At 39.4% G+C, this 13,587-nt stretch overlaps 1 protein-coding gene across 1 annotated transcript in view; it reads right to left on the bottom strand.

The window, feature by feature from the left end:
- Positions 1-5,722: 5,722 nt before the first annotated feature.
- Positions 5,723-13,587, bottom strand: part of plg (plasminogen) — a 25,213-nt gene continuing 17,348 nt past the window's right edge. The window contains exons 8-13 of the mRNA XM_037685198.1: positions 12,727-12,841; positions 12,128-12,202; positions 11,902-12,042; positions 8,747-8,853; positions 6,915-7,060; positions 5,723-5,974 (exon numbers count right to left, since the gene is read on the bottom strand). Of these exons, the coding sequence (XP_037541126.1) occupies positions 5,813-5,974; positions 6,915-7,060; positions 8,747-8,853; positions 11,902-12,042; positions 12,128-12,202; positions 12,727-12,841 (746 nt within the window). The 3' untranslated portion in view covers positions 5,723-5,812. The remainder of the gene's footprint in view (positions 5,975-6,914; positions 7,061-8,746; positions 8,854-11,901; positions 12,043-12,127; positions 12,203-12,726; positions 12,842-13,587) is intronic.

Here is a 13,587-nt window from a genome sequence, read left to right as displayed (position 1 = left end):
ACATACTATATAATATGTGTAGCAAGATGTTCAAAAAGACCTAAAATGATACATATTATAGCATGAAGTCTAAAATGAACTAAAAACACATAGCGTGATGTTCAAAAATACTGTACCTAAAATGGCACATACTATAGCATGTCTAAATCAACTAAACAAAATAAAACCACATCCTATAGTATGTGTAGCAAGATGTTCAAAATGTCCTAAAAAATACATACTATAGAAAGATGTAAAAAAAAAAACAGAAAAAAACGTGCATCAGGTCTTTTTGAACATCAAACTTGTAGTATGTCATTTTTTGTCATTTTAGACCTCACGCTATAGTATGTGTTTTTATAGATCTTTTTGAAAATCATATGGTATGTGTCATTTTAGACCTCATGCATCATGCATTTTGAAAATCATGCATCATGCTTGATCATGCATGAAACTGTCAGTGTTGTCAAAAGAAGAAGTGAAACAAACAAAACATCCTCTTCCCAATAAATGTAACCAAATTTCAGCCAAATAAAAGTTCAAAATGATCATCTAATATTTAAAACAACAAGTCTTAGTTTGGTGTAAAAAAAAGGATTGTTTGTATTCACAGAAGGATAAATCGCAGCTGAGCATATCGCAGTGCTCCCAGGGGGGATCTGGGTCGGTGGCGTAACGCCGGCGTCCGTCTCTAAACCCAGCAGGATTTCTGGAGACGAGGTCGTCAAGAGGCCTCTGAAGTGAAGCAGCAGCAGAAATGTGAACAAAAGTTACAGAACGGTGTCAGACGATGAGAAATGTTGGAATTAAAACAGAAATTCGTGCTCTGGCTTGTGAGGGGAATCTGCATCCCATCTTCGGCGCAGCTTTCCTCATTTATATTTTTATGGTTCCTCTGTCGTCTGTTCCGGTTCACTCCAACAAATATTCGAGCCAAAACAAAAAACAAGGCAGGTTTTTAAAGATGAACATGATCCCTCACAGATGTCTTGGCCAATAAACCGGGACAACAGGTGTTTAAATGATAATTGTTCCCTGCTGTGTTTTCATACACAGTTCAAACACCACAGGCGTGAAACACGAACCCCCGTGTTACGAACACAACCAAAAATCAACAAGTAAAAAAAACCATAACTTAATGGAATAAAATGAACTGGCTGTTTTTTTTCAATAGAGTTGCTTTAGTTCTGCTCAACACGGTCCCTGTTTTCGAGTTTGATGTCACATCCACCTGAAAACGGTGCTTAAATCATCGCCTTCGCTGACCTCCCTCTGCTCCCTGAAGGCACCAGCGGCTGCGTCACTCACTTGGGCGGACCCCCACCCTCACCCACACCACATGCATTACGTCTTTATTTCACCACTATGTTGCTTTTTCTTGTGCTGAGGTTTTTTTGGCAACCGCACACTGTGTCCAGTTTTTTTTATATAGACCTCCTCTTTCATCATGTTTTCCCTTTTCCTTATCTAAACAAAAATGGCAGCGTTTCCCACGAGGCTGCAGCCTCAGACATCTCCGTCTACCCACGTTCTTTGGACGGCTGGACTGAGATGTAATTTCATTGTGCTTCTGTACAACGACAGTGAAGGTTGACTCTGATTCTGAAAGGTGAAAGCTCAAAATAAACAACAACAAAGACTGTGTTAAACTCTAACACAAAAATAAAAATGTCTGGACTCTGAAGTGTGGACTTACTTGAAGATAAACGCACACATGCCGGTACTTGCCTTCAGTTTTGGAGCAGCCGTCCTCCTTCGTGCCACCAGCTGGAAACGGAAACTAAAGCGATTCAATCAAATGTAGATTTACGACACATGAACAGTAGACTTGAAATTCTGACCTTTATTCCTGGGGAGTGGTGGTGCAGAGGTTAGAGAAGATGACCTGTGATTGGAAGATCGCTGGCACAACTCCCTAGATAGACAACGTCAAAATGTGGGTGAAAAAGGTGAAGCACCCACACCTGCCTCCACCTTCATTTGCCCCACTCTGTGCCCCTGGGCAAGACCCTTAACCCCCACCATCTGCTCCTCTGGGCGCCCTACGTGGCAGCTCTCTGCTCCACACAGAGGGCTGTGGTAGCTTGGTCTGTGGTTGTGTCAGGAAGGACATCTGGCAACAAATAAGTCTTCATGTGAATTAATTCGCTGTGGTGACGCCTGAAGGAGGGAGCAGCCGAAAGAAGAAGAAGAGAAAATGGAACTCATCAACAGAAAACAACTGTCCAGGTCTAAAAACCACACAGACGACAAATATAAATTTTAGGAAGTGTTCATTTTAAGTGTTTTCCAGCAGATTATGTCATAAATGTGGGCCAGTCCTCACGAAACATGTCTGAATAAATGAACAAAGCATCAGCACAAGATGTTCACTTTTATTTTAGCCTCTAGAAAACTTAACTTTCACAGTAGGCTAAATAAATCCTGTGAAATAATTTAAACTGTCTTCATCTCGTCACATTCTTTATTAACCAGAGATCCTTTCAGAAAGTAATAGGCACACTGTTTTATGACCATTTTGAAGAAAGGATGTGCATTATTAACTAATCACCACTAGAGGGAGCTGTAGTGGTGATTAGAAAATACACGGAATGGGTTTTTGTTACTTTTGGTCATACAAAGTGTATTTAAAAGTACAAAGTAAATATTCTCTAAACTCTCCACACGTGAAGAGACATTTATATAAAATTACACAGATTTGGAGAATGTATTACACCATCAAAGTGTAAGATTTAACCATATTGGGATCTGGAGCAAAAATCCCATTGTTTGTAAAATAATGAATAAACTTGTGAAAAAAGACTTAAAGAAAAAAAAAAAAAATCTCAAACACACCTAATTAGCATTTTGTTTGAAAATTTAAACACTTAAAAAATCAACATTGAAATATAAAAAACAAAAAAAGAATAGTTTGTCGCCATATCAAACTCATTTTTATTTATTTATTTGGCACTGATGTGCTAAACTGAGAACACGTTTACTTTCATCATGATTACTGTGAGCAGACGGTCGAAATATGATGCAAACGAGCTGCAAACAGCTAATGCTAAACAGCTATAATGTGTTTAGGGGGCTCTGGTCCCACATGTCTTGGGGGTCGAGTCCCCCTCCTGGTCTGGTGCACTTCCTTTTTGAGGAGCGAATTTTCATCGTTGCTTACTTGCAGTTGTTTTAGTATTTCTGGTATGTTTCTTTGCATTTGTGTTGGGAATTTTTGATCAAAGGTCATGAATGTTTTTAACTATTATGTCTGAGAATGTTAACTCTGCCCATGAACCATATGTTTGGGTTAGCAGAGAGCTGGATGAGGAGCTGAGTGAGGCTGGAGCATGAAGGTGGCTCCAAGGAACCCTCCTATGAACTCGGCTGAACTGATAAGGGCATAAAAACAAGCTGAACAGGCGACTCGCGGCAGATTCTCATGACTGGTCTTCATGTGTGAACTTCAAGTATTTTTATGTAACCTGTCCTGAAAATCTGACCTTGCAAGTAAATACTGGTTAAAAACCTGCTCCTGCCGTTGAGTGTGGTTCTTAAGATAACCAAGAATATTCTCCAACAATTAGTTTTGTTAGTTGTATGTTGTTTCTTCTGTCTATTTTCTGTGATTACAGAATTTTTCTTTTGCAGCGTTTTTCTGTTGTATTTGTTTATTGTTTTGGAGTTTACATCAGTCATGTGTTTGCAGCGTGTTTCTCTGTTTGCTTTGTGCTTAAGTGTTTGTCAGGCATTTAGCTGCTTGTCACACAATTAGCGGTTTGTCATGCATTTAGCTGTTTGCCACAAATTTAAATGTTTGTCACACATTTAGCTGTTTGTCATACACAAGCTGTTTGATTTGCATTTAACTGTTTGTCACGTGTTTAGTCGTTTGTCACATGTTTAACTGTTTGGCATGCATTTAACAGTTTGTCACATGTTTAGCAGTTTGTCACATGTTTAGCTGTTTGTCACATGTTTAGCAGTTTGTCACATGTTTAGCAGTTTGTCACATGTTTAGCAGTTTGTCACGTTTAGCCGTTTGTCACGTTTAGCCGTTTGTCACATGTTTATCAGTTTGTCACATTTTTAGCCGTTTGTCACATGTTTATCAGTTTGTCACATGTTTAGCAGTTTGTCACATGTTTATCAGTTTGTCACATGTTTAGCCGTTTGTCACATGTTTATCAGTTTGTCACATGTTTATCAGTTTGTCACATGTTTAGCCGTTTGTCACATGTTTATCAGTTTGTCACATTTTTAGCCGTTTGTCAGATGTTTAGCTGTTTGTCACATGTTTAGCAGTTTGTCACATGTTTAGCAGTTTGTCACATGTTTGCACATGTCAGCCACAGAAAAATATTTTCTTTATACGCAGAAACCGCTGCAGACTGATGAAACACTCAAGTTAGTCATAATGAAGTCAGAACAAAACATTTTCCAGTTCTGTTAACTCAAACATCTATGTAAACAAATATGTGTGTATGTTTGTATTTACTGTATGTATGTATCTTAAATAATTGCAGTAATTATAGAAGAAATAAAAAGTTCTAGTTTAGGATTAGTCTCATGGATTTGGTCATAAAATTTCATCAACATCACGTTTTACCTTTGTTTATAAGTGTGTGTGGGGGAGTTGGGGGGGGGGGGGGGGATGTCCATCTCTGCACAGATGCTGAAATGTGTATATTTTTAAAAGCCTGTACCTGATGAATAAGTTTTTTATAAGCACAGGTGTGTTTGCACCTGGTGGAGGTGTTGAACCATTTGGTTGATAAGTCGGTGTTTTGTGGTGAAGTATGGCAAGCCCTTTTAACATAAAATCGAGTAGTCTGACTATCTGTAGTTACATTCTAGATATCTTAACTTGAATTTTGACTATGAACAATTACGTTTTGACTAGTCAGAATGCTAGTTCAAGATATCTTAAATAGAAAAGCCGTCTACATGATAAAATATTCAAGAAATCTTGAATTCATTTTGAGATATATTAAAAGGAACTTTGACTAGTCATAAGTACAGTTCTAGATATCTTCAAGTTAGTTTTGCCTAGTCGTTATTTGCTATCAAGATATCTACAATTTAATTTGCACTAGGCAAAACTTAATTTGTGATATCTACAAATACATTTAAGATATCTTGAATAATGACGTAATTTAAGATATCTTTAATTGTAATTATGACTAGTCAGAACTAAAAGTGAGATATCTTGAAAGCAAATAATGACTAGTCAAAATTAACTTAGAGATATCTAAAACTGTATTTTTGACTAGTCAAAATTCAGTTCAAGATATCTTGAATTGAAGCCTCCATACAACTCAATGGTAAATCTGACGTCATTATGACTAGTCAGAATGTAATTAGAGATATCTTAAATAACTAATATGTCTAGTCATAACTCAGTTTCAGATATCTGGAATGTAAGCGTGGTGAATCTGATTTTATGTTAAAAGGGCTTGCCATATACACATCATACCTGTCTGTTTAGAGCAGATAAATGTGTTTAGTGTTTTGCTACTTAAGTTTAAAGATTAGCAAAATATTGAAAAAAAAAAAATGGTTTCAGTTCATAAGTACTCTTTAAAAAAATCTGCAATAAATGTTTAGATAAATGTTTGAGCCAGAGAATCCTAAGTAAATTTTAAAACACTTCAGGAAGACGTACTTCAAAATATTTTCCTGTGAAAAAGACGAATCAAGAATCAAAGAAACTTTTACAAACAAAAGACAAAGTAGCAGTGGAACAGTTTTTACTTTAATCAGCTCAAAAACAAGGACATGAATTTTTAGAATACATTTTCATTGAGTGTCGCTTTCATTTACGTTAATTAACATCAACTCCTCGTGGATGCTTTCAGTTGGCTTTAATGGTTTGATCGATCCAGTCTATAAACTTGGAAACTCGAGCGTAGACGCCGGGCTTCATGGCGTTGGCACATCCCAGACCCCATGATGTCACTCCCTGCAGGACGTACGTGTTCTGAGCGTAACAAACCAGAGGGCCTCCGCTGTCACCCTGCAGGAAAACAAACGTATCTGACACGACGCACATTTGGACAAAGCTTAAAGATTTATGTTAAAATCTTCCCCCAGAACTAAATGTTTTATTTAAATCATCGGCTTCAAAATGGCTCGAGTCTTGTTTGTCAAAACTTGATCAGTGAGGATCAACAGTCTTCACACAGCTTGCTCTTTCTTGCTTCTTCCCCTTTTTTTTTTTTAACGTTTAGCTACTTTTGCACACTTTCAGCTGATTTGACAGTTTGTACATCCAAACATTCAGCTCAGTTGGGAGACGGTAACTTATGCAGTTGTCAAAATATTTATAAAAACACGAAGATCTGTTCAAATCATTCAAAAGCATTTGTCTGTACTACGACGACTAATGTTCATCTTGCAATACGCTGGTGAAGATTCTCAGTCATCCAGGTCAGAGTAAATACAAACAAAGATAAAAACAAAACAACTGGACTTTACTGAAAAAAAAAAAGAAGAACGCTTCACAAATTAAATTGGAACGATGCAGAAAAGATTATCCATGTCTCTCTCAGTAGCTGTAAATGGTAAATAGACTGTTCTAATAGAGCTTTATCACATTCATACACCGATGGGACACACATCAAAGACATTGAGGGGTTCAGTGTCTTGCTCAGGGGCACTTCGGCATGTGACTGCTGGTGGATTCAAACCCCCAACTCTTGCTTTGGAGGACGACTGCTCTAACCACTCAGCCACAGCCGCACTAGCTGTGTGCTGCCACTCATCTTACATCAACACCAGCGGCTTATACACAAGCGTGGCTTATATATGTACAAAAATTAATTTCCTTCCTAAATTTATTGTGCGCGACTCCGTTGTCTGGAAATTACAGCATTACAGCCAACATTTGCAAGTAGTCCAAGATTTGTAAGTAAAATGAACCCCCTCAAACACCGTGACCCGTGAGGTTCGTGTACCTGGCAGCTGTCGACTCCTCCTTCAATGTTTCCTGCACACATCTCGTGTTCTCGAACTTTGCCGTTCAGGTAAGATGGACGGTTGCACACCTTGTTCTCGATCACAGGGAAACCAGCTTCCTTCAGGTAACCCTCACCTCCAGAACCTGCAACACACCGTTTCGTCGTCACCAGATGTTTGGCAGCCGTCAGACAACAACGTGGTGAATTATGCAAAGTTCGTTGCTTCTTCCCCGTTATTCAGTTCGCCGCTGAGGTGCGACAGTTTGCAGTTAAGTTGGGAAATCTCAGCAGTCTAGTCGCGTTTTTTTAATTTTTGCATAATGTGCATGCCCTGCAACTTATACACCGAAGCGACGTGTTTATTGATTATTTTCCCATATTTATAAATCGATTTTAAGGCTGAGATATGACTGTTTTCATTCATTCTGACAGAAAATATTGAACACTACCATTTTCAGCCACTAGATGGCACTGGAGTAGTATGGCATGCCGTTGTGTTATGTAATAGGTAAAAGTGGCTATTAATGACATAATCAGCTTGCCTTAGACTGCCACCTTCGTCCAGCTCACCTGGAGCAACCGTCAAATCAGCTTCATTTCGCTGCGCCGCCCCGGTGAAATGCAGCTGATTTGACCATTGAAGTGCATTTAATAAGAAAAAGTTCAACTGAGACACCTTTACTGTAATGTTGAGAAAACAAATAATTGTTTTTAGGTGCTTATCTTGTTAAATTTCGAATAAATGCACAGGGAGTCGGCCTCTGCGTGTTCCTGTTTCCGTGTACCGGCTTTTGAAATGCAGCTGGTTTAACCGTCAAAGTGCATTTATTAAGAAAAATTTAAACTGAGACACCTTTACTGTAATTTCGAGCAAACAAATAATTGTTTTTAAGTGTTAATCTTGTTAAATTCTTGTTAAAGTCCTCCCGTGCACGCTCCCGCTGCCACCATTTGGCAGCCAATCGATTTTTGGCACAACACCGGCTACATTTCCAGGTTGTCAGCGGTGACGCATAATAGATGCGACTTATACAGCGAAGCGACTTATTTATGGATTTTTCCACTTTATTAGACAGATTTGGACTGATGTGACTTATAGGGCACTGCGACGTGCACGGTGGAAAATACGGTAATTAGCTGATCATTTTTAATTGGCTGACATTGGCCACTTTTAAAAAAAGTTATAAAAAAGACAGGCCTGTGTTTAATTAATTACCAAGTAGGAAAAATGTGATAAACAGGCGACTGTAAGGTGAGAAACCTTATGAGGGTGTACAAATGTTTTTCTAAGATTTGGTAAATATCAATTTATTTTTGTTGTCGTATTTTGTTAAATGAAAAATAATTATTGGTAAAAAAAAAAAAAAAAAGACGTACTGTAAATTGTATTGGCCTTCGACTGCCCTGATTTCCAAAAATCAGCATCAGCAAAGAAAATTATTGATGTTGGTCAATCTCTAATGAATCAAAATCATATTTATTGATAGTTATAAATGCTAAAAACCTTTGCTTTGATATTTTATTTAAAGTTCTCTTAAACTGCCTTTTAGTTATAATGTTTTGATGACTTGTAGTAATTTCTTCGCTCTCCAAACCCATAAGTGTGTATTTCATTAGGTTGTATTTAACTGGGCTGCATTTCTTAGATACTAAATTTATCTGAAATATATTTTGTTTTGGAGCAGCGATAATGTTTATTCTTATCTGTTTAAATAGTTATTTTCTATTAGCTTTGAGTTACTGGCAGCATTAAACCTTCTCAAAGAGCTGAAGACACCAGATAATATTTTTGAATATTTGGCCGTGACTGCATCAGTTTGGAGACGTACCTTGAGTCTCACCCCATCCGGTAACGTAACATTCGGTTCCACTGGGAACAACGTAGTCCTTCTCGGGCAGACAAGCAGGCAGCACTTTATCATTAATTACAGCAGGTCTGAAAACACACAAACATGAGCAGCTTGAACTTTGACGCAGCTCGAACACATCCAGCATGTCATACAGTCAGGGTCCCTCTCCACCACGTTGCCGCTCATCAGTTCATCTCACAGATACCGACTTTAAAATTGTTTGACGTTTGTGCCAAATATGCAAACTTTTCAGTTAGAACCGCTGAGTTGAGAGTAGAATAAAATGTTGTTTTTCTGACTATTTAACCTGTGATATGAAGAGTTTTTGGTGCATGCTGTTGTGAGCCACCCGAGAGGCCTGAGGGGGAGGCTTGGCCCGCCCTCCCCGCACGTTATCTCGAGGTTTCGCACCCTAGCTTCTCACGCTCTCTCGTTATCCAGAGGTTTTTAAGCTTCTCACGCTCTCACGCTATCTCAAGGGTTTTTCACAGACTTTAAGTCCAGGTGGGCATGTTCTGTTTACTGGGAGATGTTCCCACGTAATGCAGAGAGTATTAAAGTGTGACACTCAGAATTAGAGTTGAAGTCTGCTGTGGATCCTGATCCGATGCCCAGCCAATTGATGTTACCTTTTTACTCGGACTGAAACGGCTTCCCGGTCTGGTGTCACGGTGAGGGGCTTTTACATCAACATCTGATTTGTACTGAATGTACTTGTGCTTTGCTTCACTGTATCTGTGGCGGTTTAATAAAATGACACATTATTATTCTAGCAGAAACAGCCTGTGAGTGTTTGTTCATTGTTCCGACCATTCACCCAAACCTGTACTTTGTTTAAGATAATTTCATAGAACAACCGCACACTAATTAAAATTAATGTGCAAATACAACTTTTAGGGTCAACCTCAAGATGGCTGCCATTCAACGTTAGCAAAACAAACAAACAAAAAAAAAAGATAAAAAAATAAAAAAAAGATTTCAGATACTGAGCTAGAATTTACAAGTCAAGCTAAAGCCAACAGATACTGAGGACACTAATAGATTTCACAGCCTCTTTGTTTAAAACTTAAAGCTGACCTCTGAACTATTCAGCCTCAAAAAGAGTTCCTGAACTCCAGAGTTAAAACAGCAGAAAACTCAAGAGTCAGTGAATCTTTGGGCTTTTTGTTACAGACGCTCGTCACAAACACATGACTTGTTTCCATTTTTTAAAGACATCAAACATGTCAAAATCTGACAAACAGAAAGTTGTGTTTTAGCGTAGGCGCACAAACTGTCTCTGAAAGGGACAAATTTAAAATCTAACAGAGGGCTGCGGGCATGAAATGCTAATAATTAATTAAGTAAAGTCCATTTATTTATTATAGTCATTTATCCTTTCATGCTGTATAAAGAACACTACAGAACAGGTGGTGGAGGGGTGGTCTGGGGGTCCTCCCCCAGAGAATTTTGAATAAAGTAGATGCCATTTCCTGCATTTTGCTGTATTTTACAAAAGTTTATTACAGTAGATTATCATGAAACAAAATGTAAATTCAGTTATTATTGAAATATCTGACTGCAAAGTGTTCGTAATGCAACACCGCTGCAGCTCTGCAGGTCAGGGGCGTTCACTTCAGGACAAGTTGAGGTCGCCGACTGGTCAGTCGCTGACTGGTCAGTCGCTGACTGGTCAGTCGCTGACTGGTCAGTTGCTGACTGGTCAGTTGCTGACGTGCCTACTGGATTGATTGACAGGTGGCATAACTCGTGCAAAAAATATATATATAGATTTTACTGTCCCATTAGAGACTGTTGTCATTTATTCCATATTTTGATGAAACTAATGTTTGAAAACTGCTTCCTTACAAAATCCTAATGATGGTTTCTTAATTTTTCAGAGATGCTGAGTTAAAATTTAGGGGTGCTCAAGAAGGGTGTGCGACGGGCACCTACATGATGCTCAGCTTTGTCAAAGGAAAAGTTATTCAGCAGCAAGAAACTGCCGAGAGACAGTACAAAGTCTGTCAAAATAAAATGTAAATTATTAAAATTTTAAAAATGAATGCACAAATCAGTCACTCCAGCTGTTTAGTGTCATTACAGTAGTCATTGGGCCAACTCTCCATCTAACATTAAACTTGGAACAAAGAACATTTTAATATAGTAATGAGGACAGCTTGGTGGGTCAAATCAAATGGCTTAGCGGGCCAACTTTGGCCCACGGGCCCCACTTTGGGCACCCCGGCGTAGAATTTCTAGGTCTAAATTTAACATGCAGATGATCAACTAAAGAACAATTCATCTCTCAGGTCTTCGCTTGATTTCTTTTTCATATTTCTTAAAGACACAACATTCAAATGTCATTTATCTGTTCTAGTCTTTTGGTATTAAAGCGTGGCAGGATGAGGCCTTTGCCAGAAGGCAAAGGTCAAAGGAGAAGTTTACAAGGCGATGGTGCGACCAGCTATGTTGTACGGTCTGGAGACAGAAGTGGAAGTGGCAGAAATGAAGATGTTGAGGTTCTCCTTAGGAGTGACAAGGATGGAGAAGATCAGGAATGAGATCATCAGAGGTACAGCACAGGTGGAACAACTGGGAGATAAAGTTACAGAGGACACACTGAGATGGTTTGGACATGTCCAGAGGAGGGACAGCGATTTGGACATGTCCAGAGGAGGGACAGTGGGTATATTGGTAGAAGGATGTTAGAAATGCAGCTGCCAGGAAAAAGACAAAGAGGAGACATATGGATGGAGTTAGAGAGGACATGGAGGTAGTTGGAGTGAGGACAGAAGACGCAGAGGACAGAGTGAGGACAGAAGACGCTGTGGAGGCCCCTGAAATGAGCACTACTGGTACTGCTTTTGGAGACTTGGTTTTATAGTCCCCAACTCGTTCACGTACTGTTGTGGTGGTCAGGTAGATAACTGGAGAGACACTGAGTAACAAAACAGTCAAAGTCTAAAGAAAAACTTTGAAAGACTCAGAAAGATTGAAGAACTTTTGACCTAAACCTCTTTAAAATCAGACAAACAGCCGCATTTTGTCCTTGGAATAAAAAAATAAAATAAAAGCATATGAGACTGACTCAAGAGATTTCCCTGGCGCTGTGTGTTTAGGCAGTAAATCAAATTAATTAAACTTTTACCAACCTGCTCAGTTTGAGCAGAGCAATGTCAGCTCTGTTCGGTTCCAGCACCAGTTTCTCCAGCAGCCGCAGCTGTTTCGACGGCTCCGTGGCGGCCTCCCTGTGGATACCCATGACTACCTGGTAGGCCGTGGGCCGTGTGGACCTTCAGCAGCAGAACATTTTCAAACACACGGTTATCCACGGTTCGTCTCATCATTTGCTCTTTAAATAAATGTGTCTGTTCTGACCTCTCCAGGCAGTGTGCAGCGGTGAGGACCCACTGAGGGTGGATCAGAGTCCCTCCACAGAAATGGATCCCCGAGCTGATGAGAGAAAAGACAGAATAAACCAACACTAATATTTTTTATTAGGTAAAACGGAAGCAAAACTCCAAAGTAATCCTATGAATGTGATTTGTACTGTTCGTGTTTCCAAATTATAATTGCACCTAATTTATTTTAATGTCTGAACTCTTTCTATTTTATTATAAATTTGCAATGTTGCCTTTTGGTTTCTGTGGTTGGAATGTGGTACGCTGAGTACTTTTCAGATGATCATTCCAAAAAGCCAGACTGAATTTTTTACTTTCACCTTCACTTAAAATTAAAAAAGGCCTGAATTTTAAATTATTCATCGTTTTACTGTATTTCCACTCATGTAAGTTACAGTAATACACTTTATCTTCGCTAACAAACCTGTGAGCTTCTCTAGATGTATAAAACACTGTTTTTCCCCTTTTAAAATTAATCATGCAACTTGTTTCAGAAATTCAACGAGTCCCGTTGAGACTCGTCATGTTTCAGTGTGGATGGCCTTACCTTGAGCATGCATCAGGACATGGTCTTACCTGGTTCTGAGACTGATCTGCCAGGGCCACGAGTGAGCTTTGGACACGCAGCCACCGACAACACGACCAAAACAACGCTTCGGTTTGACGGCTGAAGACCCGCAGTTCATCGTAGCTGCAACAAAAGATCGCAGTCGTCACTTTGGATGTGAGGCGGAAACGGACGTCGATTTTGTCTTAGTCAGAAAACGTTTTCTTATTTTTCCTTCTTTTAGCCTGTTCAGGCCCAGGCCAGATCTCTGATCTCTTTTGGAACTTGCCTGGTTAAATATAGGTTAATAAAAATATTAACGGCGGCACGGCGGATCATTTGACTCTCAGCGAAAAGGTTGTTGGTTCAATTCCTGGCCGGGGACTTTTCTGGGTGGAGTTTGCATGTTCTCTCTGTGCTGCGTGGGTTTTCTCCGGCTACTTCGGTTTCCTCCCACAGACCAGAAACATGCATGTTAGTCTGACTGGTATCTCTACAATGTCCCTAGATGAGTGAGAGAATGAATGGTTGTTTGTCTCGTTTGTCTCTGTGTCCATGTGATGGACTGGAGACATGTCCAGGGTGTCCCCTGTCTCTCGCACAGTGACTGCTGGATATGGGCACCATTGATCACCGCGACCCGAAAAGGAAGAAGCGGTTTAAAGATAATGGATGAATGGATGGATAAATGGATGGATGGATGGATGGATAATATTAACAAGAGTACTGCAAATTATCAATCTAGACCAATGGCACCGGCAAGCAAGAACACTGAATAACCTTTGACCTTGATTTTCTTGATCTTGAAGAAGGGGTGAAAAAAGTGTATGCAACACTCCATCTAGTGATGAAGTAACGATGCATATACCAGTGATGAAGTAACGATGCAT

The sequence above is a fragment of the Nematolebias whitei genome, chromosome 12 (assembly GCF_014905685.2).
Source record: "Nematolebias whitei isolate Nwh7 chromosome 12, NemWhi1, whole genome shotgun sequence".
In the NCBI taxonomy this organism is placed as follows: Eukaryota; Metazoa; Chordata; class Actinopteri; order Cyprinodontiformes; family Rivulidae; genus Nematolebias; species Nematolebias whitei.
The sequence above is the reverse complement of the archived record's forward strand: the minus strand, read 5'-3'. Positions and strand labels throughout refer to the sequence as shown.